At 28.0% G+C, this 25963-nt stretch overlaps 1 protein-coding gene across 1 annotated transcript in view; it reads left to right on the forward strand.

Annotated features, from left to right (window-relative positions):
- Positions 1–343: 343 nt before the first annotated feature.
- The window catches only part of LOC107449653 (uncharacterized), a 226518-nt gene continuing 200898 nt past the window's right edge, over positions 344–25963 (forward strand). The window contains exon 1 of the mRNA XM_043047945.2: positions 344–535. Within this exon, the coding sequence (XP_042903879.1) occupies positions 468–535 (68 nt within the window). The 5' untranslated portion in view covers positions 344–467. The remainder of the gene's footprint in view (positions 536–25963) is intronic.

A 25963-nucleotide genomic window follows, 5' to 3' on the forward strand; every position in this document is an offset into this window, starting at 1 on the left:
TCATACTAATACACTCACAGGAAAATTGTAAACTTTCAAAAATTAAGTATTCATTTTTTTCCGAAACTCGATATTAGGCGTAGTTTTTACTTTATTTTGAAAAAAAGCTGATAAATTATTAATACTCTACTATGAACTTAAACAAGATCTAAACATTATAAATCTCTACTCCCACGCTTTATGCATGAAAAAGAAGAGAACTGCCCTCAAACTCCGCAAGCTAAAACACTTTTATTACTAAAACCAAATATACTCTGAGCGAGCGGGAATAGTTCATCACGCATCGGGGGCGGTGCACGAGAAGCTTTCTGAAACATTTGATTGGATGGTAGATGATGTGACGTCAGAATATCCCAAGAAAACTCCACTTAAATGAAGGATCTGCCTGTTTTAATCCTTCTACACTGAGAACCAAGAGCAGAAGTTCGGAAACAAGGCTGTGTTTTAAACTAAAATTATTTGCAACAATGTGGAAGACTTCACTTGCAATTGCAACTTTTTGCTTCCTTACCACACTTGCATCCTGCCATTATAGGTAAGGTATTTCTTTTTTTTTTCAACTGAAAACACTATGAAAATTTGCTTATTACTCTTAGAATTTGATTTTGTTCATATATTGGTGTTATTTTCTGTTCAATTTATGTTTTTCATAATAATTCATATTTTGATGCAGTTATAAGATAAGTAGGAAAGCTTATAACATTGTTATTTTCTTCTTTTTCTTTTCAATGAAATGAAGAGTCGAAAAGTCTTTCGATATTTGTAAAAAATTAATATTTTTGTGAATAATAAAATAGAATGAAGTGAAAATCCGTTGATTTGCTAGTGGAAAAAGTAGAATAAAAAAACATAAAAACCAGTTTGATTGTCTGATAAAATTCAGAGATGTATCTAATAATCGCTTTTTAACTCCTCTCTGTGGTCAAAACAGGCTTCGATGTTTCAAGTCTCACTTTCCTCAGTAAGTGATTCCATCGATATTCATGGGTTTTTTTGTTAGACTTGTTTTTAGACTTTTTTTAGACTAATTTAAAAGCAGTGATTAATTACTGTGTGCTCTTCGTACAAAAATCGAAAAATGGTTAAAAAAAATTTATTATAGATTTTGCAGCAAAATAATATCGGTATATAAATTTCGGTATATATAAATATTTTCATGCTAATAAGCATAAAAAATCAACTTTTTACAAAATTTCACTAAAAATGTTTTTGCTCTAAGTTCGAGAACTTAAAGCATCAACATTTCAGAAAAAAAGTAATTCCTACTAATATAAAATAAATAAAGTATTAAAATCGATTCAATAATATAATTTTTCTTTTTAAAGTAAACATTGTATAATGTTCATTCTACATTTTTAATAAATAAATATTATTTATAAACGTAAATTTGCAATCGTAATAAATTTTTATCTACTTATGAGAATAAATAATACTTTAATCAACATTATGTAGAATGTTTAAAAACGTAATGTATAATGTAAAAAAACCGTAATGAAATTGTTTGAAAGCGCAATGTATAATGATTAAAAACATAACGTATAACGTTAAAAAACGTAGTGTATAATGATTCAAAACGTAATGTATAATGCTTAAAAACGTAACGTATAATGTTGAAAAATTGAATGTATAATGTTTAAAAACGTAATATCTACTTCGTCTATCAGGGTATACGTACTTTGTCTACTAGAGGTGAAATCAACCCCACTTAGACGCTAACACAATTCCTAGCGAGTAAGAATTTAATTTGAAAGACTGACTAGTAATATAAAGAGCCTTTACCTAAACTAAAATTAATACATTGTAATATATTCCATATATGGCGAAATTTTTGATTTTTTTAATAAACTATTTGGATAGTTCCAACAATTTTTTTAATATCTTCTTTATACTTATAAAAATAAAACACTGTTAGGATGTATGTTCACTAATAACTAGAGAGCGGGAGCACATATTTAGAACTGATTTTTTTACCGCAGTTTGCGAATTTTTAAGGGGGGGGGGGATGTTTTGTAAACAATCACCTCTTTCATTTTGTGGTTCGGACACAATATTGAAAACAGTATCTCTGTCACCGAATTAGCATTTTTAAAAATTATTTAAGAACAAGAAGTTGGCAAATCTAATGAATATTAGATTTGTTTTCTAATGAATATTAGAAAAATTTAAAAATCCTTAAAGCTCGTTAAATTCATAGAAAAAGGTGCTTGAAACAAATATGCAAGATAAAATAATTTATCGAAAATTTAAGAAATATTTCAACGGTCAAAATAAACATATATTTGATTATTTTTATTCGTCCAAATTTCATTTCAATTTCAAGGCTTTTAAGTTTATTAAATTATAATATTAAACCATTTTTTTCAGGAAACTATTGATAATTATAATTAATTGCTCACATGTTTTTTGATCATGAATTTTAAATTCTTAAACTTTATAGTTATTTTTAAAATGAAAACATCATAAACTTTATTAAAAAAATTCACTGCTTATTGGCTGTTGGTATCAAGACAAGCTAATAGAACAAAGCTAGAGTCTGATTTACATAGACTACCGGTCAATTGATACCGATAATACAGATATGTGCATCCAAAAAGACGATATCGTGAATATTTTACAAAGCGATAATTATAGAATACGATATTTTGTGAATATTGCTGAATTTATTTCATAACAAAAATAATGAAACAAAACTATTGATACCAATATGGAAATTAGATTAATTGGAAAAATATCGCGATACATTTTTGACTAAGCATCGCGATATTAAAATGTATACTTATTGATCATGGGGGTAAATGTTTCTTTGTGTGACAATTCGAAAAGCAGTCGTCAACGCATGGTCTTTATAGCCGAGAAGGAGATGAAAGGTAACTTATCAACAGCGGATAGATGTTAAAAACATACGTAAGCTACATATTTAAGTATACACATTTAAAACCTAGATCTGTTAATGCTCAACTCACTGGTTCTATTATTAAGAAAAATATAGCTTTCAGTAGAAAAAAAATCTTTCTTCTAGGCTTGAAAAAGTTAAATAAATCTGGTTAGCAAGGTAAAGTTCATTTTAATTAACAATTAGATCTATCAAATAAATGTAAAGACTGATCTGCACTTTTTAACGTTGTGGTTATGCTGGCTTTTAGTTCTAGAACAGGATCGGAAAGCTAAATTATTTTCTTTAAATTTATGTTTTTCCTTAAAATGTATTATTTACTGCTTGTGATCAGCGAAATTTTTTAACTTGAAGAAATTTGTAACAGTTAAAGTTCGTGTCGTTTTGGCGAGAATAACCTTACAAATTAAATTTATCAGCTCACATGCTTAATAGTAGCAAAGACTAAATTGATAATTTAAATTTATTTGACTGAATTAAATTATTTGACTAAATTGCTAATTTATCCACCATTATCCACCATAGAGATAATTAGCATATTTTTTATATTTATTTTATATTCATTTTATATTGTATTTATTTTATATTATTATTTATTTTATATTCATTTTATATCATATTTATTTTATATCATATTCATTTTATATTATTATTTATTTTATATTCATTTTTTATTTATTATTAATTTTATTAGAAAATTTTAACTAATTGCTATTTTGAACCACCAAATCACCATTGAGATAATTAGCATATTTGTTTTTTTTTATATATTTATTTTGCATTCATTTCATATTATATTTATGTTATATTCATTTTTTATTTATTATTTATTTTTTTTTTAAATTTTAACTAAATTACTAATTTGAATTATTATCCAACAAATCACCATTGAAATATATAGCATATTTGTCTTTTTGTATTTATTTTATATTCATTTTACATTATATTTATTTTATATTCATTTTACATTATATTTATTTTATATTCATTTTACATTATATTTATTTTATATTCATTTTACATTATATTTATTTTATATTCATTTTACATTATATTTATTTTATATTATTGTTTATTTTACATTCTTTTTTTTATTTATTGTTATGTTAGAATATATTTTACTAATCATTTTAGCAACACATTTGCCACAGCACCCATACAGCGCGAACATGGTTGACTTGGATTGACATGGTTGAACATGGATGAGACAATAATTAAATCTTCCCTCGCTTAAGCAGTATGAGTTTATTATAGTTAGATATTGTCTTGAATTTTGACTGTGCGATTTTAAATCTCGAAATGTTTGAAATTCTACTAATTTAAAAAGGAAGACCAGTTGGTTGTCGGAGGCGCATTGCAATTTATAAAGATATTTCAGCCAAAAAATGGATTTTAACAAAAATTGTGTAAAACCTATATACGGTGGTCGTAGTAAAAAATAACTAATTAATATAAAATTTTCTGATACCTAAATTCAAGCCTTTAAACTTAAAATAAATGCATTTAAAAATTTTCACGATTGACAAAAAGTTTAACGTCTTCAATAGAGTATCCGGATATTTGTTTTAAAGAAGACCTTAAGAGTATAATTTTTAAAAATAACAAGCTAAATATTACGAACAGAAACAACAGTTGAATAAAATACGAAACGAATTGACGATGTAGTAAAACAATTTATCTAAAAAAAGAAACCAATCAACATAAAGTGCCTTGTATCCAGAATTCAGAACGTTCTATCGAAATTATCTGTAATTGGTAAAAAAAGGTTTGTTTTATTGTTTGAAGTAACCTGATTTGTTCACTAGAATGATTGAATATTTTTTAAAGATAATAACAAAGTTCTATTATACTAAAATACTTAGCTTAAAATTATGAATATGAAGAAAAATAATAGAGCTTGGTATAATAACTATTTGGTAGTGCAGCCCCCCTGAGTTTTTCAATTTCAGTTAAGAGCATAGAAGTGACATTGTGCATGCTTCGACGAAAATTGATGGTTGCATTGGGGATAAACAGAGGTCGCATTATCAGGAATAATGTGCTACAAATGAGCTTCACCGTTTTTCGGATTAGAATTTTTCTTTTCTTATTCGCTAATGACACTTGCCATAGTTGGTTATCCTTTGCAAATGTATGTTCGACAACGAAATAACGTTACATCTGATTTTTGTGAGATGAAATAATTTTCTAATTACAATGCATGGAGTTAATATATTTGAGTGTGACTCTCTGATCCTGCTTTTACATTAAAAGTTGCTTTATTTCACTGTCAGAATTCTCCCTCTAGAATTATGGTAAAATTATGGTAATTATGGCAGCAGTCTGTCCATTCAATTAACCGTAAACTTTACGGTAAAGAACATTTTTTATCCTTGCGGTCTTAAAACCGTTTACAACTTGTATGGTTAAAAAACAATAAATACAAAATTATATGGTTTCTTAACCATTTGCAACTTGTATGGTTTCAAACGTGTAAAAAGGGCTGGACATGGCTGCATATAGTTTAGCAACTTTATGGTGCTGCATCTTTCCGTAAATGAGAGTATCGTATTTTAATATCCCAAAGTCACAAATTAGGGAGCGCAGGATACTGATGACTTTTTATGTGTTTAAGGGATTGGATGGAATTTTGTGGTGTCAGCGCTGTGACTCTGTTGTGTGTCAGACAAGAGATTGACAGATTAGTCCTCTCAGCTATAATGTACAGCCAACTGGAAGGAACTAAGTGACTTCATTAGGTGGGAACTAGTTGGTGCGACAAAATTCTGGTTGTTTTACTGTATGGATGGTGTTTTCAGTAGAAATGTAAACAATAGCAATCTCGAGCTGTATGCCTGCTCTAGTTCCGGTTAAAAAGTTTGCAGCTGCTTACTACATGTTATTCTGCGAGGCGATATTTTCAAACGGATAATTTTGTTTTAAATAAAAGAAATAAATTAGATAATTTCTGAGCTCAAATCTGAAGTATTTCATAAGATATTAATGTTATTATGTAATTCTAATGAATTTGAAGTAAAAATTTGTTTTAGTTATTTAGAGATATATTGTTAAAAAAGGTGACATGGTTCCTAGATTTTGAATAACTTGCTTTTTTGGCAGTCTTGATTTAACCTCTTTCCATTAGTTTATTACTGTTTGTTCGTGTTGCAAGCTGTGCACCATCTTACGTTGGAGTTAGCATACTGTTCGAGGAGCAAGATTAAGTTTAGTAATAAGTAATCAAATACCACGTTTGCAAGAATCTCAAAACACAATGATCACGTTGTGAGCCAAATGGTTTTAAAATACGCCGGAAACAGCAACTCGGATGTATAAGCGGCATACAGCTTGCAGTACTCCCTAGTGTCGAAAACACCATTCATTAGGTGAAAGTAGTAAATAACCGGTTTTTCTCACAATTTACAGTCAAATAACCATATTCTTTACTGTTATTTGACTGTTTTGTTTGAATATGGTAAAATAACTAATATATAAATTGTTATTTAACCATTTTTTCCAATAAATTTCTAACAGTGCTTAGGAGTAGGAAAATTACTTTATAATTCCTAAAATGCTTCTTACATGGTTCTTATGGTTTATTCTGGTTCTCATGAAGAAAAAAACCCAGCCAGTCGGCTGTTTTTTTTACCCAACTAAATCTAATACGCTTTGACGATATCTGTTGTATTTCGTTTCATGAGTACTTTTGTGCTTTATCGAGTATTGCTGCTTTTGATTCACGATAGATTAAATTCCATATTCGACCAAGATTCGAATCAGTTCTCGATTCGTGAATCTTAAAGTTTTTTGACTATTTAGTATTTCAATTGTTTGTTATTCAAGGTTCAAGTGTGCCTTAAACTAGACTAACGGATATATGGAATAAGGTAAAAAAAGAAAAAAGAAACAACTCTTGCCGCTGATTTATTGGTTATATTTCATCCTCTTAAGATCGGTCAAAAACTTTCCGTCTCAGAGTTAGCGGATTTAATAACAACTATTTTGACATGTTTTTTTGTCTGCTTTGCTTCGTATGTTGAAACTGTAAATCATAGAAAAAATAGTGGAAAAATCTCAGCAAAAGCTTAAAAAATCTCTTAAAGAAGAAAAATTACAATATTTATTGAAAGTCAACTATTAGTCGCTATCACATTTCAGAATTATTACGTTGAAAACTAGGAGGGCGTTACAGTGCCAGCTATTTCAAAAAATTTGATTAAAACCGAGAACTGAAGGAGAAAAAAAGTATGTTTTATCGCATAAATTTGTGTCAAGAATTGCTTTCTTTTTTCCTTTTCCAAACTTTACCGTTTTTCTGTAACAAATGTTTAAAAATAATAAATATAGCTTAAAACGCACTGTAATTTAATATAGTAAACACTCCACGAGAATTTTTCTTTGATATTATTTCTTGTTATAACTTTGAAGAGTTTCTGAACTTAAAACATTAATATAAAGTAACCAATCAATTGCACAAGGGGGATGAAAAATCTGAAATTAGATTTACTCCTAAAGCTTTATTTTCTTAAATGAATTTTTTAATCTATTTTTGTCGGTATGTGTATATCTAACAGGGATTGCGTTATATGTAACGCATTACGTTATATTTATATGTTGCGCTATGTGTTATGTAACAGGGGATTGCGGTAACGTTGCGACTAACTTCAAGGGAGTTAGGGCACATCATCAGAATTAAATCTGCATCAGAACCCATCTTCGAAAACGTCGTCTTGCTCGACCAAGGTCACTTCCCTATTATGATCTATACTCACAAAGAAGCAATTCGCAATACAAAAGCGACCCTAGCTGCGTATGACGACATTTCAGAACAAGGTTTCCTATGCAACTTTAATTCTGATGATGTGCCTCAACTTCCCTAAAAGTTTGTCGCAACATTAACGCGACCCTCTCTTATGTATGACGTTCATAAACTTTCACATTTTTACAAAATTAGACAAAAAATGTCGTTTAAAAAACTGTAGCTTGTAGAGAGAAGGCGATTGCATAGTTCAAATCAGGTATGTGAAAGTATTTAAAATATGTGGAAAAAAAATCTCATCCGAAAGAAAATAACTAAAAAACTATTAATTTTATCATTTGATGATTGCAAATGCAAATATGGTTATGCTATTGTATAATAAGATAAGATTAGTATAATAACAAGAATTTACAATGATGAAAATTATAGGATTGAAACAAGACACTTCTAGAGCCCCTGAATTAGACAGGCCGACTTATCATTTATTGTTGGAGCAAAGAGCTAACATAAGCACATCGAAGAAATATTTTCAAGTGGTAGTTTATTAATTGTAATTCTTGGTTTCTTAAGTTCGGTTTAGTAAATTTTAATCCACCACTATTTCTAAACAATGCGTAGGCTTATATAATTCACCACTTTAAAGTACTTATAACATGCTTTACATTTTTAAAAGCAATCAAATATTGTCAAATATTTGCAAAATTTACTTTGTAGTTATTTACCGTTTTTTAAATTAATTTGGCGAGTCCGCAGCAGTTGGCATCTCTGTAATAACATAACGAATACTAAAATAACGTTAACTTGCGAACTTGTTTGCTCCAATATTGCTTGATAGGTCAGCTCTGATATTATAGGAGCCTTAGACACTTCCAAAACAAAATAATACGTATAGAGTACAATTATTTAAAAAAATAACTAAAATTTAACGTAATATTGAATTAGGCATATACTGTAAAATTTCCGGATCAAATTACGATATAAAATACCGGCACTTTTTGTGCATCATCCGTAAAATGAATATTAAGGTAAAATCCGATATTACTGTAAATTATTGTACCGTAATTTTTACTACAGTAATATTTATTTAATTAGAGTTATTCCACTATTTTACGATAATTAGTGCTGTAAAAATTACCTATATCAGACTTTTAGTACTTTGACATGTTTCTTCAAAAATGAATTTTACGGTAAAAAGTATCGACACCTTTAGTGCTAATACTTTATACCGTAATTTGATCCGAAATTTCTTACAGTGTAGATAAATGTCAATATTAAAGCAGCTAGGAGACACTTTTTTTATCTTAACTTATCCTAATTTAAATTAAATTTCTTTGCTGTTATTTAGAATGGTTGTTATTCCAAAAACAGTCTCAATAAAAACGCAATTTTTCGTTTATTCTTTTACCTGTAAAAAAAATTGTAAATGGTATCAATAGTAAAACAATTTTTAGGTAAGAAGAATTCTGTAACAAAACAAAGGCAAAAAAATGTAAATTTTGCGAAATTTTAAAGTGTTTATATATTTTGCTACATAAATGCATACAATACAAATCGGCATTATGCAGACTTATGAGTGAAATATATATATCCTGAAAATGACTTAATTTGATTTGCTTCCAAGAATTTCTTTATTCTAATATGTTAGACGATACTTTATGACATTATACCAAAATCATCCATACAATTGTAAATAATAAATGAAATTCGCAAATAATATATAAAAATTTATAACTACTATGCAATGCTATGGGGTTTGAAGCTGAAGTGAAACTTTTGAATTATTTTTACTCTTTTACTTTGTGAAATAATTTAAAAAGATCTTTTTCACAAGTTTATTGAGATTAAGCGACTATATGTTTAATAAAATATGATCGAAAATGTTCTTTGTTTATATTTTTTCAAAACTAAAGACATTGAAAGTGGTACTTTAAAATGAAAAACAGCTCCGAAACTAAAATGTTTCGTATAAACACGATGGAAAATATATGAATGTCAACAAAAATTGTGGATAATTTAAGCCTCATTTCCATATAATTACGAAAGTTATGAAGTAAACACTTTATTTTATTATAGCTGAGCTTTTCTTTAAAATATTTGAAATTGCATAATAAAACGGGCAGATTTATTACTAATTTATGAAAATTTCAAAATAAATTTCAAAAATTGAATCTGTAAGTTATTTATCAAAGACTTTTTGAGCGGTTATTAAAGTTTAATTCATGAAATTATAATATTTCAAGTCAAAAGTGTTAAAGTAGTGACGAATATCCTTTCCATATTTATTTATTTGCAATTTGGATAAGCAAATTGATAAAATATAATTTTTTTTACTTGGCGAGGATTTGTGAATTTGTAAAGTTTAAATAAAATATGCATTCCTCAAAAATTTTATATAACGACACTTTTGAGATAAATAAAATTCTATTAAAAATGGAAGGAGTTATAACGTTTATTTTAAACCCTAAGTTTGATTTATTTATGTATTTGATTGTTCCTTGATATCCAAATTTAAATTTTCTTTGTTAAAAAATACGAAAAGATTATGAGAAAAATACGAAAATATGCTTTTATTTACTGTTGTTCAACTTCTCTTTGATATAATATTGACTTCTCTTTGAAATAACTTGCAAAATTGAACAATATCACGTTTTATTACTAAAACTATGTAGATATCAATATAAATGTAAGAAATTGAATACATATCGCACAAGAATTTATCACACAAGGTAAAAAGCGTTTAGTGTATAGTTGTCACCACTTTTAACATTACTTAAATTAGATACATTAAGGAGTACGGAATTTGTAGTTATTGTGCAAAAGATTATATAAAATAGAGAAAAAAAATTCCTTGAAAAATTAGTGGAAATATATTACTGAAAATATGCTGGAATTTTTAAGCCATTTGTTTTTGTAATTAAGCCATTCAATTCACTATGGTATTTAAGTAATTGTGTGATATTTTCTAAAACTTTATTTATAATTTTAAATTTCCATAACATTGGTAAAATGCTAGATTTTCCACCTTTCAGAGAAGGATGTGTGAATATAAAATTTTTAACTGTTATTTGTCGAAGGCTTCTTTTTGAGTTGTTGTGTTTTTTTTTATAAAAACAAAATCTAAATACTTTATTGTCACAAATAAAAGCAATTAAGTAATTATATAACATTTTCTAACTTTATTTGCAATGTTTCAAAAAGGATTTGTGAATATAAAAATTTAACTATTATTTGTCGTATATTGATTTATTTTACAAAAAATAAATATGTAAAATTCTATTCTCCCTAACAAAAAGGATCTAAACAGTGATCAAATTTGAAGTTTGAATAAGCTTTGTGATAAAATATTTATTCTACTTTTCAGGGAAAGAACTTTTAATATAAGAACTTAACTATTATTTGTGTAAAAGGTTTTTAATAATGTTTGTTTTTATAATATCTAAATTTATTAAAAATTATTTTTGCGTACAAAAAGCATTGAAGCAAATATTTAATATTTTCTAACCTTATTTACAATTTTTTGTGAAAAAATATATTTTTTACTTTTCAAAGAGTGATCTGAGAGTATAAATATATATATATATATATATATATATATATATATATATATATATATATATATATATATATATATATATATATATATATATATATATATATATATATATATATATATATATATATATATATATATATATATATATATATATATATATATATATATATATATATATATATATATATATATATATATATATATATATATATATATATATATATATATATATATATATTTATATATATATATATATATTATATATATATACTGAAAGAAAACACAAATAATTAAGATCAAAAGGAAAAAACTTCTTTGAAAAAAACGCGCTAAAAAGCAGCAGAAATTTCAGAAAAAAGTATCAATACAAAACAAATGAAATAAAACAAAAATACGACCACCGAAGCCGACGTCTTCAGGGGGTACCGGCCCCGGTAGCCATTAAAAACAAAACCATTTCTATTTGAGGGAGAAGCAAAAGCTTAAAATATCTCCCTCAGTACCCCGATGGTTTTGTATAGAGGTCCAGGAAAAACAAGATACATTCAAAAGAATAAACAAATTACAAAAAGAAAATCAATAAAAATCATCAGAAAATTAAAAACTCACAGTCACAGGTCAAGAATCAACTTCAAAAGCGGAGTCATATATATATATATATATTGAAAACATCAATATATATATATATATATGCACGGTGCGCCTTAACCAAAGTTAAATAAAAGGCTCTTACACCTAGAAAATTAGAAGAGATTCTGAATTTACAATGTTCTTAGATAATAAAAATCGAAAAATTAAAATAATCTGTGGAGAGATTTTAAAAAAAATCCACTTTGAACATTTTTGCTCACGAAGTACGATATTTCAAAAATGTTAGCATCATTTTTTACTTATAAATAGAAGAAAAAAATAATACATTTGTATTAAATATTTATAATAACAGTTCATAATAAATTTTATAATTATTAGAAGTTTTTTAATTGTTAATTATAGTCGATGAAGCACTATTTAAAAAACAAAAATAATAAAAACTTAAATCGACTTCAGTGACACAAGCACTGTATATTTAAAAATGGCAGCTTCCATTCGTGTGTGTACACGAAGTGGAAAAGCAATTGAACCTGGATAAAAAACAAAAATTGATATCACAGCTCATTCTGTCGACGATTATTTTGATTTTAAGGAATTTCCTTTCGTTTGTATAAAAGGCGATGAAGTCTCGGATGCTCCTGCGCTTGGAGTTAACTGCAAAGATGTTCCTGCTTTTGTTCAGTATGTAAAAAATAAACGAGATGTACTGGATGTTCACTTAAAAATGGGTATTGCCAGAGGAGGTGGATTTTTAAAAATATGTCTTTCTGTACAATCAAATGAGTTGGATTTCGAGGGCAGCGGTAAGCGTGCTAAGTATGATGAGGGGATAGCTGCAAGAAAATTTAAGGATTCTGGAGTTAAACGACTATTCAATCTAGCAGCCGTTCCGAATGCACAAGAAAATTATAAGAATGTAGATCAACTCATTTCAACGTTGAATATAAGTCCTTTCTACGGCACAATTGCAACCGGTTTGAAGTAAGCGAATATCTTAGCAGGTATAATGTCGCACAGCAGCGCATACCCATGCACTTATTGTTATGCCAAGAAAGATGAGCTAAGCAGCTGTGGCGAATTGAGATCTCCCGAAAATGTTTCATCGTATTATACAAGTTGGCTGACTGAAGGAAAAGGATCAAAAATCAAAGTGAAAGATTATTTCAATTGCATTCATCCACCGCTAATTGCAACTGTTGGAGGCAAAACATTCCTAGACATTATTCCACCTCCAGAATTAGTGGTTTTCACGCATATGTTGAAAGAGTGTGAAAATGAATCTCTGACATGGACAAAAGCTTGTCACGTTCAGCGTGAAATCAGACGAGCATGTTCTGGGTTTAAGGGAAATGCATGCAAAACACTTTTGGATAAAGAAGAACTTCTGCGCCAGTTTAAAAATCTAGAAATACTGAAGTATGTTAAAGTATTTGACGACTTCAAAAAAGTGGTCTCTGCATGCTTCGGAAATAATCTTGACCAAAATTACAAAGCATGTACAGAAGCTTTCAAAAAGAGCTACATGGACTTAGGTGTCAGCGTTACACCGAAGGTTCATGCAGTTTTTTTTCTCACATTGAACAGTTCTATGACAAAAACGGTGAAGGATTAGCATCTTTTAGGGAGCAGGCGATGGAGTCCGTACATTTTGATTTCTTGCAGCAACCTTATTCATTTCCCAGGAAGTCTTCCTGGGAAATGAATAAGGTTGCTGCAAATCACCCGGATTATCCTAAACACCTTTCGAGCGCTGTTTGTAGATATAATGCTTCCTATGTTAAAATTGATGTAATTATAATTAAATTATGTTACATTTTCATATTTTATCAGCAGTAAAATGTTTAAATAATAAAAGTTTAATAGAATTACAACTGAAAAATCATTATTATATCATTTTTTCCTTTCTATTGATATAAAACAACGCCAGATTTTCCAAAACTTGGTACGCAAAAATGCTCAAAGTGGATTTTTTTTAAAAAATCTCTCCACAGATTATTTTGATCTTTTGATTTTTATTATCTGTTAACAATGTAAATTCAAAATCTCTTCTAATTTTCTAGGTGTAAGAGCATCTTATTTAACTTTGGTTAAGGCGCACCGTGTATGTTAAGTCTTAACAAAATGCAATTTTTGCAAAATTATATAGGAAGAAAGTTTCTAAAAATCAATTTCTAGTGAAAACTGAAGGAAGTTAAGAGTTTTTACTTTGTCACCTACATTTTATGCTTTTTGATGTCCAAATTGTAGCTTTACTTTATCAGATAGAAACTGCGCTGAAAAGAAATTCAGAGAAGAACAAAACTTTTGAAGCATCAAGTATATTATTTTCATGAACTACAAACTGCATTAAAAGAAACATTTCGAGTACCTCTTACTTGACGAGAAATTTCCTTTTTACTATAAAACAAAATAACACTGGAAAATATGAATGTTTTTCTTTAATCGAATTATGCCCTTCACGAATTTCACCTCTTAAAGAAAGTTTGAAATATTTTCCCAACTGTTAAGAAAAACCTATATTTTAACTTTATTTTTTTATTATTGTTAAAATTTTAATTATCTATATTTTTGTTTCGTTACTTTATTGTTAAATATTATTAAAATGCAACCAGAAAAGTTCGATTTCCTTTTAGTTATGCCAACAAAATTATTTAAAAACATTACATATTATTGGGTGTACAAATCAGTTCGGTCCGTTTTTTTTGTGGTCAAAAATACATTTATTTCAGAACAAAATGAATGAACAGATTAATCAAAGTATTGTCCATCACTGGCTACTACTTTTTCCCACCTCTCAGGCAATTTTTGAATTCCATCTCGAAAAAATGTCTCATCTTTTGAGGCGATCCAAGTTGGGAGCCAATTTTCGATTTCTGCGAAAGAAATTAACCAGTGACCGGCTAAATAGAGCTGCATCCATCAGAGCAACCAGTAATCAAAAGGAGCAATGTCCGGTGAATGCGGCGGGTGCGGTAAAATATCCCACTTGAGCTTTTCCAAATACTTTTTCACGACTTTTGCGATAAGAGGCCGACCGTTATCATGCAGAAGAATAACTTTGTCATGTCTTTGCTCGAATTCCGGCTGTTATTTTTTCACAAAGCAAGGCTCAAACAAATCAATTGTAGCATGTACCGATCGCCAGTAATGGAATCGCCAGGTAGTAGCAGCTCGTAGTATACAACATCATTCACCATTCCTAAAACGTCGGAACTATTCCCTACACGATTTATCAGTTGGAGCATTGTCACCAATAACTTTTACGAGCATTCGATGCTTTTCAGCTGCACTTTTCTTCCAATTAAAGCAGAAACATAAAACCTAACTCAAATGCTGCTTGATTACCACAAAATATTCAACAAAGTAAAAAAGAGGGTTTTTGTATGAAACTCAAAGTGGTATAAACTGAATATTATAGACAGATGTCTAACCTGTTTGAAACCACCGAAACCAGATGTCATTATGAAACATTTATAACAGCCAGAGTCATCTTTTGAAAACAGACCGAACTAATTTGCATTCCCAATATATATCATCATTATTGGCGTGACTGCCCATCTCCCATGGTTGACCCTGGCTTTCTCGAAGGCCTTTTCTCAACAACGATTTTCCATTTTCACTGTTCAGTACGAGTTCAGTTCATTTTTGCAGTTTAGTACGAGTTCAGTTCAATTTTACAGTTTAGTTCATTTTTGAGGTCCTTATCTACAGAATCGCACCGTCTGAGTTTAGGTCTTCCAATTGGTCTATTCCCAAATGGCCTAGTCAGGAAAATATTTTCAAAATGAAATTTTATTTAATAATTTAAAAAAGGGTATATATATATATATATATATATATATATATATATATATATATATATATATATATATATATATATATATATATATATATATATATATATATATATATAAGCATTGCAAGTAATTTTGTTTATTAAATACTCCTAGCTAGATTTAAATTTTCTAAAAACAATCACGTTAGGGATAAGCTTAAAAAAAACTTCGAAATCACGCCCTGTGATTTGTTTTTTAAACAAAATTAGAAAAATAATTTAATTCTCTAAGATTAATTTATATTTATTAAAAAAACAAAAAATCTGAACTTTTTTTTAATGAAAAACACTTTTTTGAAAAAGAAAACTATTATGATTCCGATACGAAATATTTAATATGATTAACAAACTATGTAATTATCTGGCTTTTTTTTATCAATATAGTCCTACGTAAACTATCATATTATCGCTTACAGTTATTTTTGTTAGTAATAAATTAACTTATAAAAAATTTTTATAAAATAATTTACTTAATTGCATATAAATAAAATGTATACAAAAGTTTTAAAGTAATTTTTTTGAAAGAAAAATCACTTCTTTTTTTATTTGTATATTTTCCTTACAAAATCAATTTAGAAAACAATTCAAATTAAAAAAAAGAAGATATTTAAATTCTCTTCATATACTTGAATACAAATTTATTTTATCAACGTTTTTTATCTATATTGCAGTGATAAAAAAATAATATAGAAAGCAAATAATTTTTATTATTATTTAATAGTTTTTTCTAACACTATCTTAATCTGCATCATTATATTTTGAGTAGAAATAAAAAAAATTCTAAGTAGACTACACTAGCTTTTAAATGCTTTTTAATGTTGTTTCTGAAGAGCTTACCGATATTTTGTGTATCTGTATTAAAAAAAATATATATATATTCTTATATTGGTTTTATGAAAAAAGGAGGTTTTTCACATTTAAGAAATATTTAAAATATTTTTATCATTTACGTCTTTGATTCAGTTAATGGAGAGATTCTATGGAAAATGTTAGAGTTATATAGCATTCTCAAGAAATTTAGAAATATCATTAATGAACCCTACAGAAATTCAGTGTCGTGTTGAGATGATTGAAAGCATGGCGGAGTCCTATACTATTGAGACTGGGTTTTTGTTCATAATTATAAATTGATTAGATAATGAAAAGTACTATCCAAGATAATATAAAAGAGGTTGTTGTTCATTTACGTCACACTAGAGCTGCACAATGGGCCATTGGCGACGGTCAGGGAAACATCTCTGAGGATAAACCTAAGACATGCCATCAACATGCCAAGCACGGAAAGTAACAATACTTAAGAGTACAAAGCTAAATAGTTGGCAAAATCGATCTTTGAGATATATTCTAAAAATATTCTGGCCTCTGACCATATCCAATTCAGAACTCTACGGTAAAACGAGGCAAGAACCAAACACCATCAGTATAAAAAGAAAAGATGGAATGGATAGTACACATATTGAGAATGCCTCCTACAAGAATACCAACAGTAGCCTTAACGTTGGCACCAGAAGGCAGATGAAAAAGAGGCAGACCGGTGCTAACATGGATAAAAAAGTTGTGAAGAGGAAAGAAAACAAGTAAGATGGATGAGCTGCGCTGAGGCGAGATCTTGTGCAGAAGACTGAGTGAGCTGGAGCTAGAAAATGAGGACCTTATGACCCACTGGATGCGAAGTAGGATAAGTAAGTAAATAAGAATCGTTTGAAAAGGTCAAGCTATTAATTTTCCTTTAAATTGTGTAAAAGTTATGGTTTTATTTTAATTATGCATAAAATTTAAATTCAATTATGCATAAATTCAATTATGCATAAAATTTAAAAAATATTATAAGAACAGACTAATTTTAATTTTTTTAATACATCAACAGTGAAGAAAACAAGGCAAATTAAAGTATTATTATTTTTACCAAAAATTAATAAGAAAATTAATAATATTGAAACATAATATTTTAGCTACATTAAACATATAAAAACAGCATTTCAAACATTCCATTTTTTAACTGTTAACCGTGTTGAAGTCAAACAATTTACATTAACGGTTCATTCAATTAGTTTATTTAATTGGATTCGTGAATTATAAGGTAAATTAGGTCCCCGACCCCCCCAAATGTGGGTATGCGGGAAAAATTTTCATCTTGTCGCCGTGACAGTTTCCCGCACAGCCGGAGGTGGACAAAGAATTATAAAATAATTATTTGCTGCTACTTTAATCAATATTTTCGTACACTTTTAAATGAGCTTTTAAGTGTATCTCTTACTTATTCACTTGTTGTAATTGAAATTAAATCAAATGTTTGAGGTTGTGGCATTCTCGCCTTCGTAATCGTGATGTTTGTTCATTATTACTAGTAATTCTTATTAGCCTAAGACTTTTATCTTTGGAATTTATCTTGGTCCTAATATGAATGTTAATATGGAACTTAAATTGTGTACTCGAATAACGTAATAGGGGTAAATATCGTAGATAATTTCCTTTTTTGCATTACTCAAATCATTTACTTAAATTCCTCGAATTAAACTTTTAAAACTTGTTCATGCATATCTATCACCCTCAGATTAAAAACAGAAAAAAAGTGGATGATAATTAAATCTAAATAAATACGACTTATCTATATCGATGATACGACGATATCTTACAAATATAAATGAATTAGATTTTAAAAAAATGAATAAAAATTTTGCATGCGTTAAATGAATTACGGAATTTTCTACATTTTCTAAACTAATGAGGAATTATGTTGCATAATTGAACTTTTAATCACTTTCGAACTTAGTTACGACACTAAAGTATTTACTTGAGTTCCACATCTTATGACAATTTAAGTTTCAAACGTTTCTAGACCACTAAAATCCGTCATTCTTGTCACCAATACGTATTTATCATCAATCAAACTTTTGACCATTTTTTCAACTGAATAGTGTTCTTAAATCTCTCATGAATCTCTGCGTATTATGACAATCCAAGTATCATGATAATCCATAGCTAGATGCTACAAGCAGCATTTGTAGCCAAAATATATATTTAAAAAATTATCCACGTTTCAACTAGTGTGTTTAAATTGAATCTGAGCTCTGTGTTAGATGGCAATACAATTTTTAAGCTTCCACTATATGCAGAACTTATATCACACAATAGAATATTTAACATTCGAAGTTTAATCCACTTTCTGACCAGCAAGAGTACTCAAAATTCATATAGAGCGGTGTTTCTAAATCCAATATGAGTTAAAACAGTTTTTTAATAGTTCAAGTAAATCTTGTTCTTCAATTTTATCAACAATCAAAGTTTCACGACGTCAGTAAACTGGTAGATACAAAACTAAAATGAAGTAAATTATAAAGCTAAATAACTTTAAAAAAGTTTGTTTGCCAAACTGAGTAATTTATAATTAGAAATGGGAGATTCAGAGAAAATCAAATAGAAATTCTTTTAAAAAATTTATTTTCAGTCAAAAAAAAGTAATATTTTTTTATCTCCTAAAAAAAAAACCCCTCCCCCATATTTTTTGAAAATAAGGTCTCGTTTATTTTTCTTTTATTTCTGACGAATTAAAAGAAATTCGCCCCTTTCACCTGCTTAAAAATAGCTTTCAAATTTTTTAGTTTTGTATTACATATATTTTTATAGCATTTTCGAACGCAAATAAAATAGTCAGTTTCAATTATAACACTCTTTCATATATTTATTTTCATTTTTAGAATTAATCAAAAATCAAACTAGATCATAAAAATATAGCTTATGTTTTGTCAATTAAATTTTAAAGCACTCCTCTTGATATCTCGGCTACGAGCATTACATTTATTTAAACTTCATAACTAAACAAAATCATGAAATATTTTTGTAATGGATTTACTCCAAGTAAATAAATGTAAACACCATATTCATGATCCAAAGTCTCATATGCCATCTCCTGTTTATCTTGCGTTATTTTCCTTCAAGGAAATTGACATATAGTGGATATTTATTTCAAATCCCGATTCAATGGAGTTGAAATAGTATGTAAATGAGGACATAGAATCTGAAGAATAATTTCAGCTATTTTATGCCTTTCAAGGACTCAGATTTAAATGGCAAAATAAAAGTTCGGTTTATGTGAAATGATCAAATGTAATTCATGTCAGTAGTTTAGTTTATTGTACTGACATTTCCGGTTTTATTCCTTATTGAAATATTTATTTCGAAACGTAAATAATTTTTAGTCTTATGTTAGATTTATCAGTCAAATATATCCCATGTATTTTCTAAACAAAACGTGCAACATTTTTCTTCTAACAGCCCTTCGTAAACTAGGGGGAACATGCACTGTAAAAAATTACGGCAACCTGAGAGAGAAGCATCCATAAAATTCAATTTACCATAAAGTTCAAATTTCCTACCATAATTTTTATAGTAGTTATTTACTTAATTACTGCGATTCAGTGTTTTTACAGTAAATACTGATCTAAAAGTACGGTGCATCAGATTGTTGGTTCAGTAAAATTATGCATTTAAAATGAATATTACGGTAAAAAGTACTAGCACTCAGGATGCCAGTACTACATATCGTAAAGTTAACGCATTTCACGATGTGGAGATGAAAATGCTATCAACATCGCACTGTTTCCCAGAAAAGCTAGTACCCATATAACTGAAGCCTGGTAAGCTTCAAACCGTCACTGAGAATCGAACCACAATTCTTCAGTAACAGTCCAGTGCCTTTAATCATCTACCCATCACTACTTGGATTTTATAAATATGTTTCTGTAAACTGTAATTTTATGAAGAAAAAAATTAAGTTATCTTTTAATGAGTTAAGTTAATCTCATTATTGAGTTCTTTTTATCACTAATGTATACACAAATTTACAATTGCTTTTTTTATTTAACATCTTAATCTTTGTATTATTTGTTGTATTTTATTCATAATTTAATTTCAGCTCACACATTTTTATATTGTCTGAAATCGGTCTGAATTCATTTTAAAATTTTGAGTTGGCTTTATTTAAAAGGAAAGAAAATACTATAATTTAAACCAGGTGCTAATATTTCTTTCATGGCAGCTATATCAGCGCTAAAGGTGAACAAATACGTTTAAAAGCTAATAGAACATACGTCTGACAACGAAACAATGCATCCATCAAGGCATCGCTCAAAAATTTATTTGACTCTAATAGTCTTTTTTATTTTCATTTCATTTAACTCACACAAATAATATGCGGTATGTAAGATAAAATACGATAATAAAAAATCAATTTACACAGAGGCATGAAATAGTTAAAAAAATTAATTAAGTTTGGGAATTTAGATGCAACTAACTCTACACTGAAAGAATTGTGGTCTAAACTGACAGTATACCGTAAAATGTATTGCATTTCTGGCTCTATGGGAACATCAAAAAGTTCGATATAAAATATGGTTTCATAACATGTGATAAAATTTGGTAATTTTATCATGATTTTATCATTCCTTGATACCTTATACCTCAGAGATACCATGGCATAAAAATCATTTATTAGTTTGAATTTACTTTTACGTTTGGTATTTGTTTTATTAAATTTTTGATAATAAGAATAAGAAAATTTTGAAAACCGGAATTTCTAGTAAACCGTTACCATATCAATACCAAATGAATAGTTTAAACATCATGTATTTTTGGTTTATTAACCAGAATTATGTATTTTTTAATTAGAAATGCCTTTATCATACAATAAAGAGATTTTATAAATTTTCTTTCTTCGTGTGGACACTAAAAATTCCTATAATCGGCTAACGGATAAGTACCCACATGTAGTGTGCAGTATATGCATGTATATGTATGTACAATATGTGTATGCACCATTTTGAGCTATGTAATTTTGAATGACAAAAAAAGTTGAACGAAATACGTCTCATAATTACTGATTAACAACATTCAAAAGAAGGTAGTATTTCTAAACTTTAATTTCTCAAGAGTTACTCTACTCAAATAAGTCTCATCGTCAAGAGCAATGGTCGGAAAAGCACTACAAGTAGTGAAACTACTGTAAACACTACATTTTTGTAGTTTGTAGTGCAGTGTGCTAATTTTTTAAAAATAAAAAGTGTAGTGAATAGCGCGACACAAAAAATCAGTAGTTTGTAGCGATTCCAAGCAATTACTTTTAACGTTTAACTTTTACTCTAGGAAAGAAACGCGGTTCTAACGCAACTAATATTTTGAGGGGTATAAATCTTCACGGGTCTGTCAACGGATGCAATGAAAATGACCCTGAGGCTGCAGCTGAGCGTTAACAGAAATAACGTATTTAAAATCATGCATAACTAATATTTAAGGCGACTGCCTGGGTTCGATGAAATTTTTTTTAAAATTAAATTGTTTTTAAACATATGTGTTATTGGTTCAAGCGTGATATAAAATTATATAAACAAGAAGAAATATTTTTGAATATCTCATAGTTTTTAAAATATTTGAAAAATTAATCCAAAAATGAGCGAAATTTAGGGCTTACGCCAGACACCATACACTTAATTTAAATGAATAAAATACAATTTCTTTTTCTGTACAGATTTTGACCCTTATCTGTTTTCTGAACTAAAGGTTTATGAAAATTTTAAAAATTACCCAAGTTAAGTGCTAAAATATAGAAAAGCAGCAATTTTTTAATTTTTTTATAGTTTTTTATGTTTATATACAAGTAACATGACCAAATATTTAAATTGAAGCCTAGTTTTAGTTCAAAACACAGTATATATAGTTTATAACATTGTTACTAAATTTCATAAGAAAACTCCCATTAGTTTAGGTATATGAGTGTCTGGCGTGAATCAACATATTGAAAAATACAGTTTTTCAGAAAACGCTTTTGAAGATTTACTTAAACAAAAATAGTTACTTAGACTTATTCAACAAGCTTAAATTTAATAATATTTGTAGTGCAGCCCTTTATGTAGCTCTTGCTTTTTACAGTTTGCATTTTAGTTCATTATCTTTTTTTTATGACCAATTTTCTATTAAGCGACAAACAGCAACTCAAGCACGCGATTTTCTTTTTTTCAAAATGTTAGTTATGTATGCAGTAATTCACAGCAAATTACCACCAAACTCCTTTTGAAACAGTTTTAAGTTGTTAGAATCAATTGGTAAACAATACCTAAGTCATTTTAGAATGTAGTATAGTTAAATATTTATATTTTTTCATAAAACAGGCAAAAATGACGCGTTAATTTTCACTGTATTTTGTATACACAACTACATGCTTAAAAATACTAACTTCATACTACACACTATTATTATTTTTAACTTCATTTAAAAAAAGCTGTATTATTTTAAAATAAAGATTATAAGATATGCCTTTCTTATGAAAACACAAAATTTTACAGTACATAATTTTGTAAAAAGATTTACTATGCTAGCATATTTGTTTACTATAACTAAACAATGAAATAAAAGAACTTAAATAACAATAAAAAGTACTTAAATAACAACTAAAACTACCATCAATTTAATATTAAACTAGCTATTAAGAAAAATAAATAATTAATCACTTTGGTTATACTTTCACATAAAAATGCAAATACTCGTAAAATATGGATATTATTTCAAAAGAAGTTAACGTATTTTAGATGTACTTAATTTCTTATACGATATAAAAGCACATTAAACAATTAAAAAATTGAAAGTATTTGATAATTTAACATTTCTTATATTAAATATTCGCTTTAGAAAAAGGCATAGGAAGTTGTAGGTAAAATAAGAAAATTCCAAAAAAGTGTTAACTAGTCAAAAAAGTGTTAAAAAGTCTAAAAAAAAAGTGCAAAAAAATTCATAAAAGTCGGATAACAAAATGGCTTGTGCAAACATGAATAAATATTTCTTTATTATACCCTTATATTTAACGTAAGTGAATTTCTTATTCAAAACCATTTTGAATATAGGTGTAAAATAAGTTCTCCAGCAAAGTTCGTTTCCATAAAGTAGTTACTAAATTCCAAAGTAGTTTGTAGTCACTAAATTTTTTTAAAATAAATATAGTTAACTACATTTGTATCAAAGTAGTTGTAGTAAACTACAAAAATAATGTAGTTTTTCCGAACCCTGGTCAAGAGTTATCGAAAAATGTATGCTTTATAGATTCAAGGCATGCAAATAATTTATGGTTTTCTTTTAAATTTTTAAAAATATCTGCATTTCCATGTTAATAATTAACTAATTTCTACTTAAAACAATTTTATGATCATTTTTTTCCATGATTTGCACAATGAACATAATTTATTTGTTGTTTAATTGGCCATTTGTAAATCCAATGTTTAAAGAAAAGTAGTCTTGTAACGCTAAATTTTTCTTACAAGTAATCAATTTCTTTTTTGACAAAAAAAAATTCCACTTAAGTATCATATTTACTTCGATAAAAGTTATGCTTTGCTAGAGTTTTTCCGAAGCGTGACCTGAATAAATATATAGGTTGAAGAAAAAATACTTTTTTTTTTCTTACTCGTACTAAGAAGTTCTTCGCTTTAAACATTTTCCTTAAACGGCTGAATAATTGTTTACTAGTACAATTTTTGAAATGTCTTTAAAAGCTAAATTAGTTGACTCTGTGTGTGTATTACGGCGTAAATAATGAAAAGTTTTAATTACAAAATTATCTCGATGAAGTCGATTCTAATAAATTAGTTAATGCGCTTCATTATATCGAATGTTTTATATTAAATGTAAAGTTTTTTTTATTGATTAATATTATATAGCCGACAGGAACGAGTAAGGGTTAGGGAACTGATCTTGCATCATAAAGGTTCTGAGTTTGAATTCCGGACAAGGCATGGATTTTCTTTCATTCTCTATACTGCCTGTCTTTACTGAGTGAGCAACATTGGCCCACCTAATATGGCACCCCTGAAAGAGTTGCCAAGAAATCTGCCCTATTACGCCTGAATTGTTGAAATGTCAACCCAAGTGGGTATTAGAAAAAATAATTAGATATCCACTTTTTAAAAAAAGGTAATTTTAAATAGCTTGTTTTGAATTCCTATTAAATACATTACCATTTACAATACATAAAAGAAAGAAATGACATATTTCATTGTTAGGTTTCAAATAATAACATACACAAATGACATTATGAATAAAACAAAAAATTCCTTATTAGTTTTACTGACTTTTATACTAATATTGTTCTATTTACAATAACACATTCTGCAAGTATAAATAAATTCTGGTAAAAATACCGTAATGTGTGGAAATAACATTTTTAGTAAAACAACTGTAATTCTGGTTAAAAAAATTCAAACTATACGGTATTTAAACCACTCATTTGGAAATTTTTTCGATTCATATAGTAACAGTTTATCAGAAATTTTAGATTTCAATTTCATCTAAAAAATGGTTTTTATACCATGCTATAAAGTAACATGATAAAGTTACCAAATTTTATCACATTTACCCAATTTTATTCGGTAAAAATTATTCATATATTATTCACTATATTATTTTATTTCGGTAAAGCTTACCGAGATTTTTTGGTGATCCCATGGAGCTAGATATACTGTAAATTTTACCAAATTCTGATAGTTTTGACCATACTTTTTTCTCATCAGTGCGTAAATATAACAAAATAGGGATATAGGTTGATATTATAGAAATTGAAATCATAAAATTGATTAATATCACAGAATAAAATATGTTAATAGTTTAATACAACGCACTGTAACACATTGCCCAGAAGTTGCCAAAACTTGGCTGTCATTCTGGCACAAATCACGATACGGAAATCTATTATTTTTATTTCTCTCTCTGGCCAAAGGAAGCGGTTATTATTAATTTTAACTGGTTAGTATTAATAATAACCACTTCTTTCGGTCAAAGTAAGAAATAAACACGCGAAAGAATGGCATTGACCTAACTTTATATTGATCAAAACCGGTTAATATGATAAATTTGCTTTAATTATTTACTTTAACCGGTTTATATGGTTATTACTAATATTAACCGGTTAGTATTAATAATAATCGACTATTCACATTAACCGTAACATATGTATGCAACCTAAATTATTACTTCTTACTTTTTATTGTCTCGTACTGATTCGTATGTACTGTAATTATTGTATACTGTAATTATAAATTTTAGTGTTACAAAATAACAAGCATGGTGGTTGGTGACACCACTAAGCAACGTAAAAAATCCTTCCAGGTATTTCATAGCGCCAGGACCTATTCTTGGATTTTGGTGCAGGAGAATTAAAATTTAGTGAAGTACCATTTTTGGAGTTCAGAAAAATTTCTAACAAATAGTAAACACGATGTTAAAAACATACACTGTCAAAAAATTCCGGATCAAATTACGATATAAAGCACCGTCACTTTAGATGCATTATCCGTAAAATCCGCATTACCGTAA

The sequence above is a fragment of the Parasteatoda tepidariorum genome, chromosome 4 (genome assembly GCF_982258835.1).
Source record: "Parasteatoda tepidariorum strain Cologne lab strain chromosome 4, Ptep-v5.0, whole genome shotgun sequence".
In the NCBI taxonomy this organism is placed as follows: Eukaryota; Metazoa; Arthropoda; class Arachnida; order Araneae; family Theridiidae; genus Parasteatoda; species Parasteatoda tepidariorum.